Source organism: Nyctereutes procyonoides, unplaced genomic scaffold, assembly GCF_905146905.1.
Source record: "Nyctereutes procyonoides isolate TBG_1078 unplaced genomic scaffold, NYPRO_anot_genome, whole genome shotgun sequence".
Classification (NCBI taxonomy): Eukaryota; Metazoa; Chordata; class Mammalia; order Carnivora; family Canidae; genus Nyctereutes; species Nyctereutes procyonoides.
In genome coordinates, this window is record NW_026575131.1 from 50,331,372 (window position 1) to 50,359,337 (window position 27,966).

General features: G+C 48.4%; 1 protein-coding gene across 4 annotated transcripts in view; it reads right to left on the reverse strand.

The window, feature by feature from the left end:
- The window catches only part of SMARCA4 (SWI/SNF related, matrix associated, actin dependent regulator of chromatin, subfamily a, member 4), a 92,587-nt gene extending 66,108 nt beyond the window's left edge, over positions 1-26,479 (reverse strand). For all 4 annotated transcript variants that reach the window (XM_055343366.1, XM_055343365.1, XM_055343364.1 and 1 more), the window contains exons 1-6: positions 26,325-26,479; positions 6,959-7,208; positions 4,974-5,106; positions 3,711-4,115; positions 3,287-3,385; positions 2,122-2,380 (exon numbers count right to left, since the gene is read on the reverse strand). In XM_055343366.1, the coding sequence (XP_055199341.1) occupies positions 2,122-2,380; positions 3,287-3,385; positions 3,711-4,115; positions 4,974-5,106; positions 6,959-7,180 (1,118 nt within the window). In that variant the 5' untranslated portion in view covers positions 7,181-7,208; positions 26,325-26,479. The remainder of the gene's footprint in view (positions 1-2,121; positions 2,381-3,286; positions 3,386-3,710; positions 4,116-4,973; positions 5,107-6,958; positions 7,209-26,324) is intronic.
- Positions 26,480-27,966: the final 1,487 nt, after the last annotated feature.

A 27,966-nucleotide genomic window follows, 5' to 3' on the forward strand; every position in this document is an offset into this window, starting at 1 on the left:
GAGTACAGCTGCCTTAGGACCCGTCAGCAGCCAGAGCTGGCTAGGAAGTCAGGTGGACCAGCCTCTTCACTCCAGCCCTGGGACTCTACTCAGCCTGAGGAGACCCCGCAGAGCAGCCCTAAAGGCTTGGTCTAAAGTTCAAACGAGATAATCCCCCTTCTTGATGTTTCATGTGTATTTATTAAATACCTACTATGTGCCAGGGACTGATCCAGATGTTGGGCCTTAGCACTAAACAAGACTAACAGGGCTATTTATTATTCTTAGTGAGCTCACAGACCTATCAACACGACAGGCCAGAAAGGAGTTAAAAAAAATTAAATATCTACATTAAGGCAGCCCAGGAAGCTCAGCGGTTTGGTGCCACCTTCAGCCCAGGGTGTGATCCTGGAGGCCAGGGATTGAGTCCCACATTGGGGTCCCTGCATGGAGCCTGCTTGTCTCTATGCCTGTGTCTCTGCCTCTCTCTCTCTCTCTCTGTGTCTCTCATGAATAAATAAAGTCTTAAAAAAAAAAATATATATATATATATATAATATATATACACATTAATTCTAAAGAGTACGAGTACTCTGAGAAGGGGGCTGGAAGTAAGGGGGGTGGGCAGGGATTCTATGACCAAGTGACCTCAACAACTGGTCCTAAATTAGCCAAGGAGTCATGCACAGCCTGTGCAAAACCCAGGGGGCAGAAATGAGACTAACTTATTCAATAGAAAAAGAGGAACAGGGCAAGTGGTGTAGGTAAGGACAGAGCCTTGGGCAGGGGTTAAACAAAAAGGTGCATACTCACTGGGCAATGGGACACCATAGGCAGATTTGAACCCAGGGAACAGATGCAATGGAAGTTAATTATAAAAAGAGATTTCAAACTGCCATGGGGGAAACAGACTGCACAAGAGATGGGGAGAGCAAGGAGGCCAGCTAGGAAGTTTAGACCAGGTGGCAGGGTCCACAGTGTGGAGAAGGCCACTGGTTTCTGGGATGTGGGAGGGGAGCTGAGATAAGGACATGGGGGATGAGGGAGGGCGAGAAACAGTCAAGGGGTGGCAGGGTCTGGCCCAATGAGCTGCTGTTGGGTACATGGAGTAGAGACGGTACAGAAATATGGGGGACAGGAAGACATCTGGAAAGGCCATGTTAAAGCTGTCCAAATGGAGCTGGAGCTTCAGAGCACATCCCAGCTGGGCGAGGCACTTTGGAGACTGCCATTAGACCAAGATTTACTGATACATCTGGGGATTGTAGTGAACAAGGCACAGCCCCTCATGCATGGAGGCCAGCCCTGAACAAGTTATCAATGCAATGAAGAAATGGGGGAGGGCAAGGTGCTCAGGGGGCGAACCTGAGGTGCCTCAGGCATATGGGCTAGAGTGATACTGGTGCACCGTGTGCCCAGTTACCTTCCCCAGCACCTGGCACCCAGAAGTCCTTGGCAAAGCAGCCAGCAACTAGTGATGTCTGAGGAGCGCCCTCCACAAAGCTTTGACAGGTTGCTTTTTGAGAGCTGATGAGCTAAAAGTTAGCAGGGAGAAACAAGCACTTTCATGCCAATATCCATCTGTACGACCTCTACAGAGGACAGTTTTTACAGAACCTAGGAAATTTCCCTGTATATGTCCCCTATTATCAAGCAATGGCACTTTTAGAGATTTATGCTGATGCATGCATGCATGCACATGAGACAAGAAAGATAAGCAAATGTGTTTATTCCAGGATTGTTTTAACAGAAGATTAGGGGGGAAAAAATTAGAAACCACCTGACATCCCTTCAGCCAGAGTAAATAAATAAACTATGGTACGGTCACCGGACAGAATCCTATGCAACCAAAAAATGGAAAAGCTCACTTTGTACAAATGGGATAATCTATGCTATGTCGCTATAGGAGAAGCAGTGTGCACGTCATGCGATACTTGGGCACCGTGTGCCTACTTGTTGTCTGTCTGCCTATACACACACAGGATTTCTGTGGAAGGGTACACAGTCACAGAGAACTAGACAACTGGTGACAGATTTCTGGTCACAAACCTCACCTGCTTCTAGCACTATGAGTCAAAGCGACAGGGCTGACGTGGGTGAGGGGCAGCAACCCCAAGTGGCCCCAGGCAGCAGGGTGCTCACCTGTACTCCCGCTCCTGCAGGATCTCCACAGGGTCCAGGCCCCGCGGCTTCTGGATGGGGGTGATGCGGCTCTGCTTCTGGTGCAACGGCACCATGGGGGCAGGCTGGGCAGGCTGTCCTGGTGACTGCGTCTGGGGCGGCATCACCGGGGAGGCAGCGGGCGGGACAGCGGGGGGCGCAGGTGAGGGGCGGCCTGTTGGCTGTGGGGGGATCAGCTTCTGAGGTGTGCTCGTGGGGGCAGCAGCATTCGCCATGGGTCCTGGGTGGGGGTGGGGGAGAGGAGGCAAAGGCACAGCTTTGAATTCTGGCTCAACTCTGGGGGTTAGTGAAGAGCCTGCTGGGTGCTCACAGCCCTGGAACAAACTCATCCCCAAGGCTGATGGAAGCCTGCATAGGCTGACACAGGGCTTCTCACTCAGGGCTCCCTGAGGGGTCTTCCCTCCCCCCTGCCTCCTCTGGATCTCAGCAGACATGCTCCTTTCTGAAGCCACCCCTGCCTAAGCACCGCTCCCAGGAGCAGCAGCTTTCAGACTTGCATCCAGTGCGGAATCCTATTTAAGCCATAAGCTCTCCAGTGCCTATCACTAAACCTCAGGCCGCAGGGGGACAAGGAATAATTCTGTTTTGTCCATGCTTCATCCCCAGAAGTGACCCTCCAATACCTCCAGATGACTATGTTTTACACAGAAGAGAGGCTGCACACAGAAGAAACAGAGCCCTGAGCCAACCTGTCACTGTCACCCCTCCCTGACTGCTCCCCACAGCATGGAGGAGGGAGGTATTCTCAGGAGGCAAGGGGATCAGACACGACACCAGGCTTGGAAGCACCACATCCTGGAGGACAGGATCTGTGGTTGCAGCAGTGCCTCTCCACAGCCTCTCACTAGAGTCATCCAGTGGACTGTTCACTAGGACCCTCCTCTCCTTGGTAAGGAGACTAGGATTACCTAAACCCACAGAACAAACTGGGGCAGGAATCATGCACTAGAACCAAACCTAACCCTTTGTGAACTGACCAGAGACAGATAAGACCCAACGAAGGCAGAGAGAAGTGAGGACTTGCCCTTAGCCCCCTCTCTCTGAGCAGGCTCATTTGGGGCTGCAGGGTGCAAGCTCATGATAGCTGCCAGGGAACAGGCACATCACCAAGACAGAGGGAACTTACCTTCAGGCCAAGGCTTGGGAGGCCCTCCGGGGGGCTGACCTGGCATCCCAGGGGGCACGCCTGAGGGTCCTGGGGGGGGCATGTTGGGCCCTCCCATCCCTACAGAGGGAGAAACAAGCAAGAGAATAAAAGGCAACCTGTATTTATGCCTGCAACCACCCCCACAGGCAGGCCTGGCTCCAGGCGACACATCCAACGACAAGCCCCTCAGTGTGGGCAGGGAGCAGGGGAGCAGGGAGGCAGCTGGAGAAACAACATTTATTACAAAAGCAGCCCTGCTCCCTGAGCACTGCTGACCCCGTGCAATCTCCGGGGAATGCCCGTGGGCAACAGAGCCCAGGTCTGCTGACATCACTGCCCATGTTCTGGTCAGTTTGCTCTGAGTCCCCTCCCTACCCCAAGCACTGTGGACAGTGGGCCTTACCGTGAGGCCTGCTATAATTTGGAGGTGCTGGTCCTGGACCCGGGCCAGGGCCGGGGCCGGGGCCAGGGCCAGGTCCTGTTGCGGACACAGAGGGTGGAGGTAGTGTTGGCATCTGCTGCTGCATCCCAGGCATCGGCCGCTTTCCCTGCACTGCCATCTGCAGGTGGTCGGGGAGGGGCTGCCCCCTGGCCAGCATCTTGTAGGCCATGATCTGGGCTCTGAGCTGATGCAGCTGGTTCTGGTTAAATGGAGTCGGGCCCCGGTTCTGCTGTCCCAAAGCCTGGGGATCGGCACCATCCAGTGGGGCTCCTCCTGGCCCAGAGGACATCTGTGGGCCTGAGGACGGGCCACTGGCTGGAACCGGACTGGAGGCATGCTCGGAGCCGCCCAGGGGGGAAGGGTAACCTGTGAAGCAATGTGGATCCAAGTGGTCACTCAGCAGCACACATCCTATGATTTCTAAGGCAAAGAGAGTAACCTTTCAGCTGTGCTTACACCAGCTCCTATTCCGAGACAGGGGGCAGCCAAATGACTTTATTCTCATGATGCAAACAAGGAGTACCCAGAGAGAGGACACATGCTGGCAGCCTGACCAGTGGTCTGCACAACTGGTTTAGTTTGGTTCAGCTTTCAGCAAGTTGCTTGCTGATGGTCAATGCTGAGCTGTTACTCAGATCCACGCCTCCCTCAGGCCTGCCCTCCTGCCCCTCAGCTTGGACAGACCACCCCCCTCACTTCCAGTAAGTGCAGAGACCCTGGAGGCACTGAGTTTCCCGCCCCAATGACAGGAAGTCATCTACTCCATCACTTTTCAGACTGCCCTGTTCAGAAAAACCACCTGGAAGGCCTCTTAAATTTGAGCTCCCTCTGCCCAGATCCTGTCTCAGTATTCTGAAGTGGGAATCTGTATTTCTAGTACATTCCTGGGTGGCATGGGAGCTGCTGGCCCAAGGAGCCCACCCAGCTCAGCCCCTGTCTAAACTCCAGTGCTGCATATGGATGCATGCCACCAGTGTTCCCTCTCCTGAGGCTGCTGTAGACAAGTAGGCCCAAAACAGGCACTGGCCAAGTCCAAGCTCAACAGCCGTCTGTGGCAGTCTCCCACAGGGCTAAACTGTCCTGGGTCTACCCTGAATCCACCTGTCTACCCTGAATCCACCTGTGGGAGACCAGGAGACCCAATTAGGAAAATGACGTCAGGACATCCAGGGTTGAGGGGAGGAGCTTAACAAACACAAGGAGAGAAGAATAATGAAACAGTACCTTGGGAGTGCTGGTCCATGGGGCTTGGCGGGGGCCCCATCCCTGCATGAGCCCCTGACCGCATCCCCATTCCCTTCATCTGGTTGTAGCGGGGGTCATCCGACATGCCCTTCTCATGCATGGACTCCATTGGCTGTAAGAGGGGTAAATGACAAGGCAAGATCAACAAGAGGGAACAGGAAGAGGGCATGCAAAATGCCACCGAAGAGTTCACTGCCACTGAAAATGTCTGCCCAAGGTCGCCCTGGTATGTACTGAATCACCAATGTGACCAACCAGTTTAGGTCCAAGCCATGGTCCTGACACCTGCTGGTCTCAAGCAGATGCATGAAGCAATGTCACCTAGGGACTAGTGGCCTAGAAGTGAAGGGGGAGATGGATCAGGGAACCATGAGACAGTTTCAGATGTCCAAAATACCATGAGGAAAAGATGTGAGCTCCTGCATGAGGAGCTGTTTTGGTTGGGACACCAAGCTCTCCACTAATCGTCACAAAGAGACCTGGTGACCACAAATCTTTGGATCAGAAACCCTCTTCCTTGGGAGACTATATATCAAAGGGACAGACAGAAATTTCTGCCTAGAAGTATGATTGCAATACGTGAGGTGTCCTCACTGATCTGCGATCAGCCTCCAGCCTACTAGTTGGGAGGAAAGCTGTTTGTGGTGTGGTTCTGTCCCTCCTAAGAGGCACATCAGACCTTTGTAGATTGATGACACCTATTTTCCCTCCTAAGGCTCACTCCTAAGGGGACATTTTCTAAGACCCTTCCAGGCCACTCTGCTAGGCCCTGATTGGCACAAATATCCTGGTCTCCAGGAACTCAGTCTAATGGGTGGTCCAGCAAAGTCAACTACAGCTCAGTGTGTACCATAAGAGAAGGAAGAGAGGAGGAAGAGAGGGTGCTTGGTGGCGACCACAGGAGCAGCTTCATATGCAGGAAAAGGGTGGGGTCCTCAGGAAGCTGCAATCTCTGCAGGCGAGGGGTGTCCCACTACCATCTGGGTCCTAACACCATGTAGGACAAAAAGCAGCTGTCTTGCAGACCTATGGAGTATGTGCAAATGACCCCAAGAGGAAGAAACGAGGTGGACAGAGAGGGAAGGAAGCTGTGCTGGAGAAGCCAAACTAAATCAGTGGTGGTGGTGGGGGGGTGTCAGGTCACCAACAGCTTCCCAAGAAGAAAGTGACAAGAAAGATACTGTGGACAGAAATGAGCAGGAGGTGGAGAGGGCAAAAAGGGCCAGAGGGATGAGATGACTCACCAGTGACCATTAGATGGTAAGTGACCATCTCTCCAGGACCCTAGGGACCCTACTTCCTCATCACCTACCTCTGATGGACAGGGGGAGATTTAAGTGGAATAGGGTACAAACACATGGACAGCCCCAGAAGGGAGGCTGGAGGGGTCAACAGAGACCCCTCACCTCTGGGCCGCACAATGTGCATTTTTTATTTTCACACAAAGGGTGTCTTGTGTCTTGTGTCTCTGAGGCTTGAACATGTTACCTTTTCCTTTAGATGCTGATACACCTAAGACATTTCTTTGATTTCCCCAACCACCACCTAAGAACATAGTGAGAAAGGAAAACTATTTGTGTTGAGGTTTTTCTCTCACCTCACTGGCAAAAGCACCCCTGATCAGTTCAAGAAGTCGTTCAAACAGTGAGTGGCACCCAAGTGCAGGATTGAGTGCGGATATAGAGCACCCATGGCCTGCTTTGTAAGTTACATGGGTGAGCAGAGCAGCCCGATGCAGGAAACCATGTGACATAAGGAACTTTTAGGGATTTGGACATGTTTATTTATTAACAAGAGGCAACTTTGGAGCAGTGTTACCACATCTCCCATTTGGAATGAAGGGCATGGGAGACACAAAGTAGGGAGGCTGCTGGCTCACAGCAGAAGCCAGGATGTACTGTTTACCCTCCCACCTCTGATCATGTTGACCCAGACCATCAGGGCGGTGGGCCCAGGCTCCCTACCTTGTGCATCTGGTGCATGTTGTCCTGAGGGTACCCTCCAGGCCCCTGGGTCGGGATGGGGTGTCCTGCTGAGGGAGGTCCTGGACTGGGCCCCATCATGCTGTGGGCAGAGCCAGGTGAGGGACCTGGACTAGGGCCCAACATGGCTCCAGGGGAGGGTCCCGGGCCCGGGGAAGGGCCTGGCCGAGGAGTTCCGCCCAGGGGTGGGTCTGGAGTGGACATTTTCACAGGAGCTGCAGACAGTGGTCTCCTGTTAGAAAGAAGTCCTGGTCAGTTTGGGGATCATGGCCATCACTAGGGCACCAGAGCTGGCAAGGGAGGACCACATGTACAGTATTATGAGAAGCACCCATCTGACAGAGCTGGCACCTTTGACGTGCAACCCCCACCCCCACCCCCACCCAGACCTTCCATCGCCATTCTTCTCACAGAAGAGAATACATCAGGCATACAAAATCAGATCAAAGGTCCCCGAGGAAGGGATGGGACTCAGGAGGTGGAAGTCCATGGCCACTGCCCCACTTGGGGTCTCACTTCCCTTGCTATTATTCTGATCACAACAAAAAGAATGAACATCTCAGGGTAATACAGATACGTCCTTCACGCCTAGTACTTGCCATCTTCCTATTTATAAGGAAGAGCAAGACTAACACTCAAAGCCTCTGCCGGCAACCGTGTCCAAGTGGGCCTTCGTAAATTCAACAAAAACAAATATTCACGGCAAGTGATGCTGGTTTTTTACTTAAGGCAGTGAGACCAAGTTTCCTTTAAAATAAATGAAAGTTTAAAACATAGATTCATTTAAAGTATTATACAAACAATGGCATTCTGATATTTCAAACAGTTCTACAGCGATATTCACGTGTCTAAAGTTAAATCAATGTTGCCAAAAACTAAAAATTGATACCCAGAGCATCTACAAGATCCAAAAATATAAGAAAAAAAAAATCTAACGATGATGGTAAATTTTGCTTGCTACCACCGGGCCATGAGCTGGTAAATTTTATACATGCTTTCTATAATAAGGCTTCAATGTTCAGGTAACTCTCAACCTACTGTGTAGTTATATATAGCCTGAAATAAATTCTCTTCCATCTAATAACTTCTTTCATGATGGTGGCATAATAAATACATTTGCAGGGCAAAAAGAACACAGAAACTTAAAATCACCCGGCATCCCACGAGACACAGAGGTGAAGTGCTTGCTGCCCTGCAGAGAGCAATAAGCAATCCTGCTCTCCTAACCCCAGCTAGCAGGGCAGGGAAAGGTGGAGAGTAGGAAGAAAGGGTTGGGGGTTGCCTCAGTGGGTTAAGTATCTGCCTTCAGCTCAGGTCACGATCCCAGAGTGCTGGGATCCCTGCTTAGTGGGGAGTCTACTTCTCCCTCTCCCTTTGCTGCTCCTCCTGCTTGTACTTTCTATGGCAAATAGATAAATAAAATCTTAAAAAAAAAAATAGAGCTGAGCAGTGCAGGGTGGGCCCTCTCAGGGTGGAGAGCTGCCCTCCTGTTGCTGCTGGGACCCCACCACACTTCACTGTCTCCCTTCTAGACTATTCCACACACAGGCGCGAGTGCGTGCGCGCGCGCACACACTCAAACAGTATTACTCAGCACATTCTAGGCAAGCTTTTTTTCTTCATAGAATTATACCCAGGACCATTTTTATCATGTACTTGTCTTCAAAAGGTGAATTCTAGTGGCTCCACTGTGTTCCCTCAATCGACTACATACCAAGTTATTTAAAAGCCTCTCTCTTATTGGCATGTTACAACTGCGGTTTTTGTTTCTGTGGACTTTTTTGGTTTTTGGAGTGACTCTCTGTGTCCCTAAACTTTATTGGGCACTTCTGGTTCTAAGGATAAATTTTGTTAAGAAGTGTAAGAACATTTTTGGGGCGCCTGGGTGGCTCAGTTGGTTGGGCATCTGCCTTCGGGTAGGTCATTATCTCAGGGTCATGGGATTGAGCTCCTGGCTCAGTGGGGACTCTGCCTCGGCATCTCCTCTCAGCTTGTGCTCCCTCTCAAATAAATAAATAAAAATCTTTTTTTTTTTTAAGATTTTATTTATTCATTCATGGGAGATACAGAGAGGAGAGAGGCAGAGACATAGGCAGAGGGAGAAGCAGGCTCCATGCAGGGAGCCCAATGTGGGACTTGATCCTGGGTCTCCAGCAGCACACCCTGGGCTGAAGGTGGCGCTAAACCGCTGAGCCACCCGGGCTGCCCCTAAATAAAATCTTCAAAAAAAAAAAAAGAAGAAGTGTAAGAACATCTTTAATCCTCGTAATTAAATCAAAGGTTTTAATTTGAAAGGTAGGCAAATTTTCCTTGATAACAGATCGGAAAGTCCAAACTTCTTTGTTCCAGTTTCGTGGCTAAATAATCAGAGAAGAGAGGACCAGAAACCTTGGCAGGGCATGGACCAGTGTCTAATGCATCAGCCTGACTAGGAACAGACCCAACCACGCAAGGGAGTGCTCCATGTGCTCTGGGCTTCCTGGATTCCCTCCACAGTCCAAGGAGCCTCAATGCTGTACCTTAAATAAATCCTCACAAGAGTGCTACAGGATTGGTATCTGCTCACAATCTCTTCCCCACAAATCCCAAACCCAGTAAGCCTGGGGCAGGGGTCAGGGGTAGAATCGAACTTTAAAAAAATAACTGGGAGACAAATACATTTAGAAGTGGGATGCTCAGCAGTTGAGTGCCTCCCTTCGGCCCAGGGTGTGAACCTGGAGTCCCGGGATTGAGTCCCACATCAGTCAGGCTTCCTGCATGGAGCCTGCTTCTCCCTCTGCCAGTATCTCTGCCTCTCTCTCTCTTTCTGCATCTCTCATGAATAAATAAATAAAATCTTTTTAAAAATTTCATTTAGAGGCAAAACGACCTGATTCCAATGCATGTGCACAGTCACACCTTCTGCTACAGAAAAGAATCCCTCGTTACTTCCAAATGCCACTCTGGTTTCTGCCATGTGAGAGTGATCTGTGTCCCAATCTCCTTTTCAAAAATGCTGTTTCTGAAGTCTGAACCTCTGGCCTAGGGTTTGTCTAGGACACAACACACCTGTAGTCATACTTCACAGGTGGAGCTGAGTGACATGAAGATAGCCACAGCTTGGTCAAGGAAAATGGCCCCTCAGGGTGCCCCTCTGGCTTCGTGTCCCTGGGCCCCCTGAGCGAGGCCCACAGAGACTGCAGTGAGGTGGCAAGAGGGACAACGGCCCTGAAAATACTCAAGGAATCTTGTGGCATCCAGGAGCTCATGGATGCCTCCTCACCCGAAGGCCTCTATTCTAAGTCACGCCAACTGACAGCAAATAAAATCTACACCATCTAGGGAACATCATCTCCTTATCTAAAGGCAGACATGCCAAAGAGCAAGCACTGGGAAGTGTCTTTGGAATGATGGCTCTTATAAAGGTAGTTTGGGGGGATCCCTGGGTGGCGCAGCGGTTTGGTGCCTGCCTTTGGCCCAGGGCGTGATCCTGGAGACCCTGGATGGAGTCCCACGTCGGGCTCCCGGTGCATGGAGCCTGCTTCTCCCTCTGCCTATGTCTCTGCCTCTCTCTCTCTCTGTGTGTGTGTGTGTGTGTGTGTGTGTGACTATCATAAATAAAAAAAATTAAAAAAAGGTAGTTTGCACTTAATGTCAGAACTTCTTCCTATCAAAATCCATTGTACCTCTGTAAATTCATTACGTCCACACACAGCAGCATGAACTTCACCAACAACACACACAAGGAGCTTGCCAAAGATGCCAGAGGGCATCAAAAAATACTTCTGCGCCAAATAGAGCTACCCTATGACCCAGCAATTGTACTACTAGGGATTTATCCCAAAGATATAAATGTAGTGGTCCAAAAAGGCACCTACACCCCAATGTTCACAGCAGCAAAGTCCATAATAGCCAAACTATGGCAAGAGCCCAGATGTCCATGAAGAGATGAATGGATGAAGAAGATATGGTATGTATGTATGTGTATACACACACACACACACACACACACACACACACACACAATGGAATATTACTCAGCCAGCAAAAAAAGAAAAGAAATCTTGCCATTTGTAATGATGTGGATAGAACTAGAGGGTATTATGCCAAGTGAAATAAGTCAATCAGAGAAAGACAATTACATGATTTTACTTATATGTGGAATTAAAGAAACGAAACAGAGGAACATAGGGGAAGGGAGGGAAAAATAAAACATTTTGGATGAAATCAGAGAGGGAGACAAAACATAAGAGATTCTTAATCACAGGAAACAAACAGGGTTGCTGGAGGGGAGAGGAGGGGGCATGGAGTAACTGGGTGGAGAGCACATGATGTAATGAGCGCTGGGTGTTATAGAAGACTGATGAATCACTGACCACTACGCTAAAACTACTGATATACTATATGTTAATTAATAGAATAAAAAAAAACTTTTGTGCCAAAATATGGCAACATCTACCTTTGGGAAGCAGAGTTTTGCCAGAGGTTTTTATTTTTTTTTTAATTCTTATTTTTTTAAAAGATTTAACTTATTAACTAAGAGAGACCAAGAGAGAGCACAAGCAGGGGAAGGTGAAGAGGGAGAGGGAGAAGCAGACTCCGTGCTGAGTAGGGAGCCCAATGCAGGGTCCCATCCCAGGACCCTGAGTTCATGACCTGAGCTGAAGGCAGACGCTTAACCAACTGAGCCACCCATGTGCCCCCAAAAGAGGGTTTTAAAAATGGCAGGTGCTTTGGAAGCTGTCACCTCTCAAGTGTCAGGCTATGATGAAGCAGGTAAGAGCATGGAGCCATGGGAAGCAAACTCATTTCTGGATTGAAAACTCTGATACATGTATGGACAGTAAAAGGGACCCAAAAAGTATAGGCATGAGGCAAAACCATTCTGAGCAGCACAGAGGCTGGACTCTGCCACACACTGAGGTGCTCAGTCAGGGTGCTGGTACGTGCACAAAGACAGACACAGGCTGCCAGATGTGCAGCAGTACAAGGGGTGGGCAGGAAAATGGAAATGGAAGCAGTGCTCTGGTCCTCAGTGTGGTACCGAAGAGGGAGCATTTTATCTACTTGTATTGAGCTTGGGCATACCTAAAGTGCCCTGACTTTAGGGGTACAGCTGGATGAATATTCCTGCAGGGCACCCCTGGCCCTTCCCCTGAGGCTAGCCTCCCGGGGGGGGGGGGACACTGCTTTGACTCTATCAATCTTTGGTTTCACTTGTTACTGAACTGCATCTGAGAAAAAAAGAAACATACAGTAGTATCCTCTTGCTCCTCCATGGGGGCGTCCACATTAGCGGGAAGGTGGGCATCCACTCCTCCTCATGGGTCCGTGTTCCTATTCGCACACTCTGCTGCTACCAGGTGTTGACTAGCACAAATGAAGCTGCCATGAACATCACTTGTGGACGGAGGCATCTATTTTCCTTGGGTATCCCGAAGTGGAACCATTAGTCATAGGAAGGCATAAATTTAGCTTTGGTAAATATTGCAAGCTTTCCAAATTAGATCTACAATCCCACATAACTATCATCCCCGCAGCAGAGGGAAGAGCATTCTAGTTCCTCTACATCGACACTGACACTTGGTGCTGTCACAGCCTAATTTGTAACCATTCTGATGAGTGTATAATCATATCTTATTACCATTTTGTGTGCCTTGTGACTAATGGTGTTGAGTACCTTTCTGTATACTGGCCACTGAGATACTCACTTGTGCAAAAGCCCTGTTTTCACTAGTGTATTACTTGGGGATATGTGGTTCCTCTCTCAGTATGGGGATCGCCTTTGCATTCTCTTAATGGTCTTGTTTAAAAAACGTTTAAAAAAAGATTTTATTTATTTATTTATGAGACAGAGAGAGGCAGAGACACAGGCAGAGGGAGAAGAAAGCTCCATGCAAGGAGGCTGACGTGGGACTCAATCCTGAGTCCCCAGGATCACGCTCTGGGCTGAAGGTGGCACTAAACCGCTGAGCCACCCGGGCTGCCCTTCTTAATAGTCTTGTGATGCAGAGAAGTTATCTTAATGGCTTAAATCAGTTATCTGATTTATCAAATTTGTTCTTACATGGTTAATGGTTTTGGAGCCCAGCCCTGTTTAAGAAAATTTTGTCTAACAGGGTGCCTGGGTGGCTCAGTCAGTTAAGCGTTTGTCTTTGGCTCAGGTCATAATCTTGGGGTCCTGGGATCGAGCCCCACCTTAGGAATCCCTGTACTGAAGGAAATCGGCCTCTCCCTCTCTGCCCCTCCCCCAGCTTGTGCACACTGGTACACTCTCAATTTTTTTTTATCTCAAATATTTTTATTTTATTTTTTTTAATTTTTTTAATTTTTATTTATTTATGATAGTCACATAGAATGAGAGAGAGAGAGGCAGAGACACAGGCAGAGGGAGAAGCAGGCTCCATGCACCGGGAGCCCGACGAGGGATTCGATCCCGGGTCTCCAGGATCACGCCCTGGGCCAAAGGCAGGCGCCAAACCGCTGCGCCACCCAGGGATCCCCTCAAATATTTTTTAAAAGAAAATTTTTTCTACCTGAGATAGTAAGAAATATATATTTGGTCTCTGCCTTTACTTTTTGACTAAAACCCCTGGATTTTCTAAAGTGGTAGGGGTGTCTTGTTCTAATGAAGTAACTCTTGCCGGGCTCCTGGATAGCTTGAGGATTAGGGGCCGGTTGTCAGAAAGACCAACCTATGATCAGAAGTTTGGAACTTTCAGCATCATCCTCCAAGGAGGGGAGAGGAATTGAAAAGTGAATTATGAATCATGCCTACAAGATGAAGCATGCATAAAAACTCTAAACTAAGAAGCTAGGAGAGCTTTTGGGTTGGTGAACACATGCATGTGTTAGGGGGGTGGTGCTCTCCAACTCCATGGGCACAGTATCCTTCTAGACCTTACTTTATTTACCTCTTCATATGGCTGTTCGTCTGTATTCTTTATAATATCCTTTATAATACGCCGGTAAACATACGTGTCTCCGAGTTTTATGAGCTGTGATATCAAATAATCAAGACTGTGGAGGGGAGTCTGGGGATTCCATTTATAACCAACTTGGACAGAAGTATAGGTAACCTGGGGACCCATTACTTGGGACTGGCCTCTGAAGTGAGGAACAGTCTTGTGGGACTGAGCCCCTAACCTCTAGGGTCTGCACTAACTCTGAGTAATTAGTGTCAGAATTGAAGTGTAGGACACCCAGCTGGTATCTGCAGAAACTTGCTCCATGTGGAAAACCCACACATTTGGTGTCAGAGCGCTGTGAGCAGAGGAAATTGGTTTTTCTTTACTATTTCAAGTTCGTGGAGATAGAGGAAGGAAAGGGATATTTTAAAATCCAGAAAGAAAAATAAATAAAAAATAAATTTAAAAAATTTAAAAATTAAAATAAATAAAATAAAATCCAGAAAGAGGGGATGCCTGGGTGGTTCAGCAGTTGAGCACCTGCCTTCGGCCCAGGGAGTGATCCTAGAGACCTGGGATCAAGTCCCACATCAGGCTCCCTGCATGGAGCCTGCTTCTCGCTCTGCCTGTATCTCTGCCCCTCTCTCCGTGTGTTTCTCATGAATAAATAAATTCTTTTTTTAATAAATAAAATAAAATAAAATCCAGAAAGACTGTGACTTGCTGCTGCCTCCTAGTGATTTTCTACTGCTGAGGATATTATCAGTCACAAACAAGTAACAAGGAAGATGATCCAGCTGGAAGGGGACTAGGGTTGTGAGCCCATTTGGTGGTAAGGACTGAGATTTACTTACTGAGCCCATACCACCACGCCTCCCAGAGGGACTCTCACGGGCCCTATGACAGAGGGGTCCCTGAGGCTCACAGGCCACCCAGCATCTCCGCGAAGCTGCTATAGTCACAAGGCTGAAGCAACTTGTGAAGTGCGACTCACGGGACTCTGAGACTTGCAAATTGCATGATACTAGATAAGTGACTTCACCTCCTCCAGCCTCTGTTTCCTCCTCTGTAGGCTGAGAGGAGACCAATCCCTCCCTCAGGCATCATAGCCAGCATCATCTGTGCTAATACATGCAAGGCATGTACAGGCAGGAAGTAATACCACCATGCTGGCAAAACCAAGGGCCCCCATGTTTACTGTGAAGGTGCTTACTGCTTGTCACTACTGACCCAAAAGCAAAGTACAGAGTAAGTTCTTCCATCCTCCTCTTCTCTTAAAGAGATGAGTAAATTGAGGCATGTAGTAAGTAACCAGGCTGGACAATGTGTTTCCTTAGCCTCCCCGGCAGGATAAACCTCAAAAGATGCTCCTGTCCCAAAGTATTCAGGAACAAACTCGGGAAGTAAAGGCTGCACAAGGCAGCTCTGCCGAACTGGGAAAAGGGACACAGGTTGCCTGAAGGCCACAGAGGCCCACTGCAAACAAAGGCCAGTGGTCTTTTTTTTTTTTTAAGATTTTATTTATTCATGAGAGAGAGAGAGAGAGTGAGAGAGGTATGCAGAAACATAGGCAGAGAAAGAAGCAGGCTCCATGCAGGGAGCCTGATGCAGGACTTGATCCCAGGACTCCAGGATTAAGCCCTGGGCCAAAGGCAGGTGCCGAACCGCTGAGCCACCCAGGGATTCCCCCACCACCACCACCACCACCAGCGGTCTTAAGTGATGAGGTCCACCCTGGCAATCAGTGGTCAGGATCTGAGCTGCTACAAATTATCCCCTGCCTCTTAGATCCCACAGCCACAAACGTGGTGTTCTCACCCAGCCTCAAACTCCTTTTGGCCAATCAACAGTCCTTAAAGGACAGGGGTGGGCCTGCCCCTCCTGAGAACTGGGGAGGATATGGGACCTGGCACTACTGTGCTCTAGCGAGCTGCCTACTCAGGAGGGCCTGACAAGCTTGGCCAGAAATTTCAGAAGTGAAGTGAGATCTGAGAGCAAGGAACAGCCTTCTCCTCAACCCCCTTCTTTCCTCCTCACCAAATACCTCTACCTTTCCTACTTAGTAAACTAAGGATTTGAAATTTTCAGCAAATTCCTTGGGCCCCCAAGGTCATCCCATGGTCTTGGGAGTTTCAGGGGGCTTTCATTGTTCAGACTGGACTCCTACAAGTCCTTCTGTGACAAGTCACTTGGTGTCTGGGCTGGGAAAAAGAAGATAATTAAGCACAAAACCGAAATCCATCTTAAACCAAACAGCCACACCTAAGCAGATGAGAAAAGTAAGGACAAGGGGACAGAGGGACAAAACAATGAAAACCCTACACGTATATCTGGAAGCCTAATCAAGGAATATGTGGCCCATGGATCGTGTGTGTTTGGGGGGCTCTAAAGGAGGGAATGGAGCCTGGGAATCCAGGTAGGCAGTCCAAAGGAATGTGATGGGAAGTAAAACTGCTTTGGGTCAAGAATCAAAAACCTGAAAGCTAAGACATCCAGCAAGTTGCAAGAGGAAAACAGGTCCCCAGGGCCAATGGGTCTTGAGGTAACATGGCCACATCACCTTGATTTATCTGAGAAGCATCCCAATTGCCGAGCAGTCAAAACCCTCACACAGTCTATGTCCCAGAAGCAGAACACTATTTAAAAATGAGGGAGCTTCATGCACATGAATGTGGAAGAAGATCCAAGATGAAGCAGAGGAAAGAAAGAGGCATCAGTGTAAGGTGTGGTTGGCCCAAACCCCACTTTGCTAAGAATAAGACATTATGCAGGTTCAGCTGAACACAGAAGCCAGCCCAAAGAAAACTTGCCAAACCCTGGTTGGCAGTGGCCAGCAGCTGTCAGGAGGTAAATGATGGGGAACTGACACTTTCCACATCACAGATCTCTGATGTTTTTCATGTGTTTATTTTTTTACAATAACCTATTACTTTTGTAATCATAGTTTAAAAACAAACAAACAAACCAGACTAGATCAGAAAAATGCCTTAGAAATAAAAACCCAGAAAAGATGTCTGGGAAGTACCTTTGTGGAAATAAAAAAAAGATGAAAGAATTTGAGAATTGCATTACTTTCAGTCTACTTTCAACTTCATCAAAATTATCATTTAAAATAGAAACATCTATCGACATTCAAATGCGGAACCAGACTGCTTAAGAAGTACATCTAGTTTCTTCCTTCACACTACCCTTTGCTTTTCTCTTACAAAAAAGAACAGTAGTCACAACAAGATGGATGGATCTAGAATATGATGCTAAATGAAATAAGTCAGAGAAAGACAAATACCATCTGATCACACTCACATATGGAATTTAAGAAACAAAACAAATGAACAAAGAAAAAAAAGGGGGACAGCCCAAAAAACAGACTCATTAACTTTAGAGAACTGGTGGTTACCAGAGGGGAGGGATGTGAAGGATGGGTGGAATAGGTGATGGTGATTAAAGACTCCACTTACCACGATGAGCACTGAGATAATGGATAGAACTTTTAAATCCCCATATTGAACACCTAAAACCAATATAACACTATATGTTAACTATAGTGGAACTAAAATCGAAAAAATAAAGAAAAAATAAAATAAAGTGAAAATAAAAAGAACGGTGGTGGTCAGCCACCGAAGCAGGACAGACTGCTAACACTAAATTGGGACCCTCTAAAATCTGCTTGCTGAGATTATGATTGCATTTGTTTTTTTCCTATCTTGCCTGAAAACCAGCATTATACTTAAATTTGGCCCCATGCTTTTTGGGCATGGAGAACTTTGTTCCCCTATGTATTTTCATTGGCAGAAACACCATGGCCCAGCCATGGCAGGGTACTTAGGCTGATCATTGAGGCTGGGCATGATGCCTTCAGCAAAAGCAGTCTTATTTGTCACATTAAAACTACAAACAAAAACAAAAACAAAACAAACAAACAAAAAAACTACAAAACAAGGGACACCTGGGTGGGTCAGTGGTTGAGCATCTGCCTTTGGCTGAGGTCGTGATCCCAGGGTCCTAGGATGGAATCCCGCGTCAGGCTCCCTGTGGGGAGAGAGAGCCTCTCCCTCTGCCTGTTTCTCTGCCTCTCTCGGTCTCTCTTGAATAAATAAATAAAATCTTAAAAAAAAAAAAAAACAAAAACTACAAAACAAGGGGTGCCCAGGTGGCTCAGTTGGTTAGGTATCTGTCTGTCTTTGGCTCCAATCATGATCCCAGGGAACTGGGATGGAATCCCGTGTCCAGCTCCCTGCTTAGCAGGGAGTCTGCTTCTCCCTATCCCTCTGCCTCTTCCCCCCTCTCTCTAATAAATAAAATATTAAAAAAATTTTTTTTTAAATATAAAACTACAAAACAAGGTTTCTCCCCAACACTGTACTAGGAAAACTGTCCACACCTGACCTGATGGTGAGAGGCACATGGTCTGTGAACCTGAAGAGCATATAGGATGAGGCATCTGTTGTCTTAGGTAACATACGGAAATAGCTTATTCCTGAGTGCTTCCCCAACACTAGCTATTGCATGCTGGCTGCTGAGCATTTTCCTTGCAGATGTAATTAAGTAGCAAAACCTTGTCCTACATTTAAAAAGGAATACACTTCAGAACCAAACAAACAAAAAAACCCTGTCATGATAATTATAGTGTCTTATCGGCTCTACCTAAAATGTAGACATGCGAAGTCCTCTGTCACCAAGTACAGTAGCCCACCCCCCCACCCCCCCAATGCAGGTTTCGCTTTCCAGTTTCAGTTACCCAGTCAGCCCTGGTCCGCAAGCAGATAATCCTCCCACTGCGTTTCGCCAGAAAACCAACAGTAGCTTAACACTACGTCACAACGCGTATGTCACTCACTTCATTTCATCACACTGGCCTTTTATCATCTCATATCATCATAAGCAGGGCGAGTACAGTACAATAAGGTGTTCTCAGAGACAAAGAGCACATTCGCCACATTAATACATTATATTGTCATAAGTGTTCCATTTTATCATAAGTTGTTGTTAACCTGAAAAATAAAACTGTTGGTTAATTTACCTACAAAAATGTGTTCATTCAGGAGGAGCAGAGAACTACAATCCAGGACAAGTAAGCTATGGCAAAACCACAGGCAAGTCTGGAGAACAAAGAATGCTCTTTTCTGGAAGGAAAAGGGGAAGTCAGAAGGGCTGTTATGAACAAGAAGTCCACTGGGGCACCTAGGTGGCTCACTGGTTGAGCGACTGCCTTTAGCTCAGGTCTGATCCCGAGGCCCTGGGATCGAGTCCCATATCCGGCTCCCTATGGGGAGCTGGCTTCTCCCTCTGCCTATGTCTCTGCCCCTCTTTCTGTCTCTTATGAATAAATAAATAAAATATTTTTTAAAAAAAAGCAGCCCACTGGAGTAAATAGGGTGTTTTAAGTGCAGTAGTGTTTCACTGGCTGGGCTGTTGCTGGGGCAGAAGAAAAGCCTTTCCAAAAAAAAAAAAAAAAAGAAAAGCCTTTCCTCCTCAGTGGAATAGTAAAGTACTATGACCTGCAAGGTGACTGGAAAGACAGGTCTTTTTCTATTGGGTCTGCAACTGATGACAAGCAGTGGGGTTTGAGTGCTCCCCTTTCTGTCCTCCTGATTCTATTAAATGAAGTTTCCTCACATTAATGTTCATACTGTTAATCTCTTCTGTGCATTTATAAATTAAATTTTACCATAAGCATGTATGTATAGGAAAAACAGTACAGATAGGGTTCAGTACTATCCATGGTTTCAGGCATCCACTAGGGTTCTGTGTCCTCCACTGATAAGGGGATCTACTGTATCATTTCTAGCACTGGGAATTGTGTATCAATTTATTCACTGGAATCCACATCTCCTGCCTTTTAAAAAAGTTTTCATTCACATGAAAACCACTGATGGGGAAAATGCAAACATACTACAACTAAGCCAGTTCTCTCTCCCTGGGGAGTTCAACCAGCAGGGAGAGAGGCAGAGTCTCCAGTGAGAGAATACAAACACTTCCCTATCCAGCCACTAGATGGGCGTTTTCCAAACTCTTTCGACCATGACCTGGAGTCACAACACGACCCAGCAAAGCAAACATACATCAAGTAAATCCAACCAGCTTTACAAATCTGTCCTGACCATGCTCCCCATGAAACATAGACTCTCTTCTCTTCTTCTTTTTTTAAAGATTTTATTTATTTACTCATGAGAGATACAGAGAGAGAGGGGCACAGACGCAGGCAGAGAGAGAAGCAGGCTCCATGCAGAGAGCCCGATGCAGGACTTGATCCTGGGTCTCCAGGATCAGGCCCTGGGCTGAACCCGGCGCTAAACTGCTGAGCCGCCCAGGCTGCCCTTCTTTTTTTCATTTTAAGGCTGGTCAACCCCCACATGGATGTCATGGTCTACTACTGCTGGGTCTGTTGAGGTACCTGCTGCATGTTCTACACTGAGAACAACACATAACCTGTGGAGAGGGTGGGAGAGAAGTCCCCCACAATAGGAGTGCACAAAATGCAAGAATGGCCAGGGAGGCATGGCATCTATACAGTTTCACTTGTGTCAGTCCCTCCCAGCCACCTCAAATACCGACTGAGAGCCAACTCTGCTGAGCAGAGTACCAGGTATTGGGCATCCAGGGGCCAACCAGCCCTGCCTGGTGCAACTGACAACTGAGTGACAGAGGCAAGCACAAAGTAAACATGACATGATTACATTGGGGTGAGGGGGTTTGCTATGAACTTGTATTATGAACAAATAAGCAGGGTTAACAATCAGGCTGACAAGAATCACTCTTTCAGTCATAGTGGCCAAGGATGGTCTCAGGGAGGGGACATCTAAGCAGAGACCTAAAGTGGAATGGAATCAGTGGCTACTGATAGACAGAGGGACCAGCAAGAGCAAGAACAAAGGCCCTGAGATGGGACTGTGCTGGATCAGAGCAGGAGAGGGGGATGTGGCAGCAGATGAAGTCAGAGATGGGTGGAGAGGGCAGATCACAGGCCTTGAGGGCAGCTGTGAGGAGGTAGGAGTCTACTCTAGGTACAAGGGGAAACCGCTGGAATGTTCTGGGTAGGGTGGTGACATGGTCTGATGATGGTTTTAGAAGATTCCTCTGGACACACTGATGAATAGATGTTAAGGTTAAAAGAATGAAAGGAGTAGGGATGCCTGGGTGGCTTGGTCGGTTTAGCGTCTGCCTTTGGCTCAGGTCGTGATCCCGGGGTCCTGGGTTGGAGCCTCAAATCAGCTCCCTGGTTGGCAGGGAGCCTGCTTCTCCCTCTCACCCCTGCTTATGCTCGCTCTCACTATATGCGTCGCTATCTTATACATCTCTCTCAAAAACAACAAAAAACAAAAATCAAACGAACAAGAATGAAAGGAGTCAATGATGACCAAGGTAACCAACAGGGCCTCGGCTAGCATAAAATGTTTGAAATATAAAAGGTGTCCCTGGGCAGCTCAGGTGGCTCAGCGGTTTAGCGCCGCCTTCAGGCCAGGGTGCTAACCTGGAGACCCGGGACGGAGTCCCACATCAGGCTCCCTGCATGGAGCCTGCTTCTCCCTCTGCTTGTTTCTCTGTGCCTGCCTCTGCCTCTCTCTCTCTCTCTCTCTCTCTCTCTCTCTCAAATAAATAAATATATAAAATCTTTTAAAAATAAAAATAAAAATAAATAAAAGGTGTCCTTTCCTTAGGGCTGACCAGCCCTGGAGCCAGGTTTGGCAAAACCCAGCCAGGCTGGATTTTAGCTCCAACTTGCATCCCTTGGTTCAGTACTGGCAACTGGAGGTGCGAACTGGGGAGACTATGGGAGGAACAAGGGGTTTTCTGCAGAGAGAGGTTAAGTCAATGGTCCAACATCACACAGAGAATCCTGCCTCAAGTCTGTCTGACTCCAAGGCCTGAGTAACTATTTAGGCTGAGGATCAAAAGGCAGAGGCCAGCCTGAAAGGGTGCAAAGTGCAGGCAAAGGGAAGCACTCTGACAGGCAGGGGTATCCAGGGTGTGTTCCCAAGAGGCAGACATGGGTGTTCAGAACAGTAGACCAGGCTGTGATCAAAGACACAAATGGCAGTCGTGAGGGCCTGATGCAGCTCCCAGGGCACGACAAGTGTGGACCCCTGTGCTTCAGTGTCACCATTAAGACAGCGCAATCATCCATTGTTCCACTGTACTGGGACTTATGGTCCAAGTCAGGGTGGCACACATCAAACCCCTTTCCCTCTGTAACAGGTGAGACAGCAACTGCCATGCAGCCACCTGCTTCCTGAGCCAGTGGGGCATGACTTACTTGTGAAAAGAGAACTTAAACCATCCCAAGGAGCTATTTTAAAGCTCACTGCTGCTAAATACAGGGTCCATCCTCCTTTTATCTCACACAGGGCTGGTGAACTTCACATTGAGCAAAATCCAGACTGTTCGCAGTAACAAGTACCCACATGCAAAAATGAAGACATGCCCCCTCTATAACAAAGAAACAGTCCCAAAGGGAAGCGTGCCGGAGATAAGTTTAGTCGCAAAGGCTTTGAAGAGGCCTGGGCTGGTTTATGCCCTGCTAACAGTTCTCCGTTTTCTAAAGAAAACCCCTTCTCAAAAAAAAAAAAAAAAAAAAGAAAACCCCTTCTCTAAGGGAATTGAAAGGTTGAAAGGGAAATGGATGCATCCCTTCCATTCTCTCTGCCCTATGAAATCCAACTGCCCAGCAAACCCAGCTACATCTGGCACTACCCTCAAGGCCCTTTCCTTTACTATAGATGATTTGAGGCCAAATTTCTCATGCCCATCAAATCCATGTCCTGAAAAATTAGTGTCATCAGCATGTAGTTAACCAAAAACTCCAGTCATATTAATGAACCTTACACTTCTTAGGGATGATCTCCATAAGGCTGACAGTAATGGCAGCTGCATTTAGCTTCAGACTGGATTCTGAACTGTCCCCCCTCAGACATTCCCCCCCCCAATAATCCAGTAGCAGTTACTTCCCTTTTATAGTAGCTTTTGCACATCCTTTTAATTTTTTAAGTATTTATTTTTAAAGATTTTTTTTTATTTATGATAGTCACACAGATAGAGAGAGGCAGAGACACAGGCAGAGGGAGAAACAGGCTCCATGCAGGGAGCCCGACGTGGGACTCGATCCCGGGTCTCCAGGATCGCGCCCTGGGCCAAAGGCAGGCACCAAACCGCAGCGCCACCCAGGGATCCCTATTTTTAAAGATTTTAATTGTTTTGGGGGTGGAGAGAGAGAGAGAGAAAAAAAAATCTCAGGCAGACTCCCTGATGAACACAGAGCCCCATGTTCAATCTCACAACCCTGAGATCATAACCTGACCTGAAACCAAGAGCCAGACACTTAACTGACTGAGCCACCTAGATGAGTAATTTTTTAAAAAATTAATTCTCTGTTCCAATGTTACAAGTTATTAGGAAATATGCGAGATGAGAAACAAACATCTGATGTTTTCCAAAACACATACCACCACACACACTTCCTTCTTTCCAGGGCATTATGGTGAAATTGCAAGCTTACAATTTTTAAGTTACAAAAAACAAAATAGAAGAGTTGATTCCTTTGCTACCACTTTGAAAACATACAGAACTATTACAGCAAGACAAAGATATATTCTGTATCTCAACCTGCCAGGATGTTGTAGGAATCCTAATAAATGATACCAGCTACCAACTGTTCCCGCACTGTGTGCCAGGTGCTGTCCTACACACTTTACAGATGTCATTGTTGTTTAGACCTTGCAATTATCCTTGCAGGGTACTATTAGTGCCCCCCTTTGAAACTAAGGAGATGGATATGATTAAATGAGAACAGGGCCCTTGTCTGCCTGTTTCTGACTGAATTCTCAGGCCCCGTCAGAGCCTGGCTCATGGTAGGCTCTCAATGCCCACTTGTCCGAATGAGGGAATGTAAGGTTGGGCCATTTCTTGCACAACTCTGGGGGGTACCATTCATGTTGTGTTCTGTCTATGGTCAATATGAATGGGTCCCTCTGTGCCACAGCAGCCTTAATGACTGTGGCCAAAACTAGTTGACACATCTGAGGATTCACTAAATGCCAGGAACTGTCACCTCCATTTCTCTAAGGCACCAAGAAGAAAAGTGGCAAGGCCAGGAGTCGAACCCAGAAGGGTGAATAGAGCCTAAATGTCAGTTTCTTCACCAGCAGAATGTTGTTCTTACCCAACACACCTAATCCCTCCTACATTCCATAAACAGCTAAGACAGGGGGCTAGTCTAGGGCTACCTCCTAGTGTTTTGAGGGTCCATAAGGAATGACAAAGGTATGTGGCACATGGAGGAGCATTTATTATTGTTATAATTACGTATGAATTAATTTTAAAGACATTAAAGTACGTATAACCAGCACATCAAATCTGAGCTTCCTGGGATATAGAATGACCCCAAATTATTTTTTTTTCATTTTTTTAAATAGTTGACTTACAAATATATACACACGTCGTATAAAGAACATTAACTCCAATAAATCAAGTGCTCGCTATATGTCAGGCACTGCAGTGTGTTAAACAGCTTCTCATGTTATGTTTTTAACCCTTACAACAACTGTTTGAGGTAGCATAGCTGTCACGCCTGTTTCACAAGTGGGGGTACCTAATGGTCAATTCCTTGCTTGAAGTCAAGCTAGGATTTAGAAGGCTGGGTGTGAATCCAGGAGGTCTGATCCCAGAATTAGCAGTCCTTACCAATCACCACCCAATACCCTCGTTCCCAGGAGACAATGGCCTAGAAAGTTAAAAAACCAACAAGAACAAGTAACATTAAAAAAAAAAAAAAAAAAAAGAACAAGTAACATTCATTGCCTACAACCCAAACCCAGTCCTATACCAAGCATTTCACACATACGCTCACTCCATACCCCCACAGAACAGTAGACCAGGCTGTGATCAAAGACACAAATGGCAGTCGTGAGGTGAGATTCTTCTCACTCATTCCACAAATGTTCCCTAAGGACCTACTATGGGCCAGACATCTGGGTATACTCCAGGACACCAAGCAGACACGATCCCTGCTTTGATGGCCCTCAGAGAAGATCGGATATGTAATTCCAAACTGGGGTAACTGCTACACAGGAAAGGATCAAGGTGACATGCGAGTGTAGCAGTGGGAAGCAATGACTGCTCCAGGTGGTCAAAATGCAAGGCTGAACATCCTCCCTGATTCTGAGAAAAGGCCCCCTCTTCCAAACAACTTCCCTGATCTCTGGCTCCCATCGCTCCCCTGTGCATCCACTGTGTTCCTCTCTCAGGAAGGGTAATGAGGATTACATGATGGGCCATGGGGAATTCTTCCCACATTTACCATCTGTTCCCCTACCAAACTGGAGAGGCTCCTCAGAGCATCCAACCACCAACCATCGAACACCCAGTAAGGACTCAACAAATACTTGCTCCATAATGAAGGAGGAGATTGGGCCTGACAGCAACAATGGTACTTCCCACTTGCCAGGAACCATTTTACAGGTTTTCACCAACTCCATTTGTGGCATTATCCCCATTTCACAAACGAAAAAACTGAAGTTCAGAGAGATTAAGCTATTTATCTAAGGTCACACAGCTAAGCGACGGACAGCGCAGGGAATCAAACTCCATTTGGATCTGTCAATTCAAACTGAAAACTTGTTCCAAATTCCCAGGAAGTGGCTCTTGCGCTTATTCCCTAGTTTCCCCAAGGATTCACTGGGGGGAAAAAATCAAGACTGGTGTCTTCAAGACCAGCACAAAACACTCTCCTAAAGGCCCACATTTTAAATAAAACCCTTAAAATCTAGAAAACCAAATGAAGACGAAAGGACGCAAAACAAAAACAATGCTTTCAACAGCAAACAGTTCTACCCGTCCTCCCCCACTAGCTCTAGACTCCCCACTTCAGGGCAAACATTTTGAAGTCACCACTTGCAAGGGATTGGGGGAGTTATTTACTTTTCTTCGAAAATCCAGAATTTGTGATTTTTTTAAAATAAAATTTTAGATCGGCTAACCCAAATGGGCTGCTTATGCTCGTTTCCAGGCGACACTAGACTCATTTGGGGTTTTTCCTACTAAGCCCCGACTGCAGCCTCCCCAAAAAGACAACATTCGGGTCGAACCCGTTACAGCGTAGCCAGAAAAGCCCCGACGCCCTGCTATTGTTGCTGCCGCCACGGGCACTACGACCGGGTGCCGGGCCCCCAGCCCGCAGAGGAGGCGGAGAGCTTTGTCCGGCGACCCCGGCGAGAGCGCGCGCGCGGCCTCCACGCGGCCCGGGCCCCCACCCCACGGCCCGCGGATGCTGTAGCCGCCGCGGCCTCGCTACACTGTGGCCTTCCCCGCGCGCGCGGTGCCGGCCAGGCTTCTTGACCCTCGGGCGCCGCCGTACCCCAGCCCCGCTCTGGGCGCCGGCGGCCCCCTCCCCCCTCGGCGCCCCGGCTCCATTCAAACCGTCCTCCCAAGCCCCGCGCCGCGCTCCCCCCGCAGCCCGCGTTCCTTACCGAGAGTGGCCGGCGCCGTCGCCTTCCCGGCACCGCCCCCGCCCCTCCGCGCGGGGCCGGGGGCAGAGTGGGCGTCTCGCCTCTCCTCACGAAACAAAGAAGCCGCCGCCGCCACCACCGCCGAGTGAGGGTAAGTCTCGCGCGCGCGCCCGCCCGCCTCGGCCGCCCCCCCACGCCGCCCGCGCCCCCGCTGCGCGCGCACTCGCCAGCTCCCCTCCCCCCACACTCGGCTTCTCTCGCTTCCGCCGCCCGCCCGGCCTCGTGCGCGCGCCCGTCCGCCCTTCCGCTCCCAGTGCGCGTGCGCGTCCGCTCGGAGCCTCGGGGAGGTAGGCGGGACCAGAGAGAGTGGGCGCTCCTGCTGTACCACCCCAGTCAGTCCGGGACGGTCTTGCTCATGCGCACTGGGGTCTTCGTCCTCACGCTGCGTCCCGACGCTGCCGGGCATGCGCAGAGCGGGCGCCACTGCGGCGGTGGCGGTGGTGGTGGTGGTGGTGGTGGTGGTGGTTCCCGCGGCTGCGGCGGGATGTTGGGGGATGGGACGGAATGGTTGCGGGGTCTGCGGGATAAGGGTTGGCCTGGGGGGATTGAGACTCAGAAGTGAAGACCCGAGGCCGTGCGTAAAGGCGGGAGGCGGGCAGGCTGGACTGGGGCTGAGGCTATCCGGCCCCTGGGCCAAGGGCGGGTCTGGGAGCTTTTATTTATTTGTGGCCGGGGGATGGCAGGGTCTGTTGGGCAAGACGTGGTGGGCTTCAGTCGTGGCCGCCTTTTCTTTAGAACTTCTCCAGCACTATTAGTCTGGCTATTTTTTTATCTGCTGCTGAGTCCCAGACGCAAGTGCTATGGCACCACGTAGACGAAGCAACCATGTCAACCGTTGAGCTCTCCCCGGAAGGCAACCAAGAGGCAAGAGAAATAAGTAACATAGATTGTGTTGAGGTGGAAACGTGGACATTTTCAATGAGGCATCCAGAGAAAGCGTCACTGGGAAGATGTTTGGGACAAAACATGAAAGCAGTGAGGGACAGAACTTTTGATCGGAGTATGAAGGCCCCTGAGCCTTTAGGCTGCATCTCTGGTTTCAAAGTACCTCCAGTGCCACATCCTTTAGTCCTGCAAGTGGACAAGCGCTCCCCTAAGTCACAGTTCACAGCCTGTGACTGTCCCTATTCCTGCTTCTCGGGCCTGCTCTTCCTCATTTTCAGGTCTCAGCTGACAAACCACCTCATATCTCTCATCCTTTGGATCGCTGCTTCCTTTTCCTTCACATTTCTTGGGTGCCCTGTTCATTGTCTTCTTCCTCTCACTTTAATGGCAAAGTTGTTTTTTAGTCGCGGTGCACCGGGGTGGCTCAGTGGTTGAGCGACTGCCTTTGGCTCAGGTTGTGATCCCCCCGGGGTCTGGGATGGAGTCCCACATCGGACTTCCCACAAGGAGCCTGCTTTTCCCTCTGCTTATCTGTCTGCCTCTCTATATGTCTCTCATGAATAAGTAAGAACCTTGTTAAAAATATAATAATAATATAATAATAAATACAATTTGTACAAATACAAAATAATACACCTGGGTAGCTCAGTGGTTGACCGTCTTGGCTCAGGTCATCATTTCTGGGTCCTGGGATCGAGTCCTGCAACAGGCTTCTACC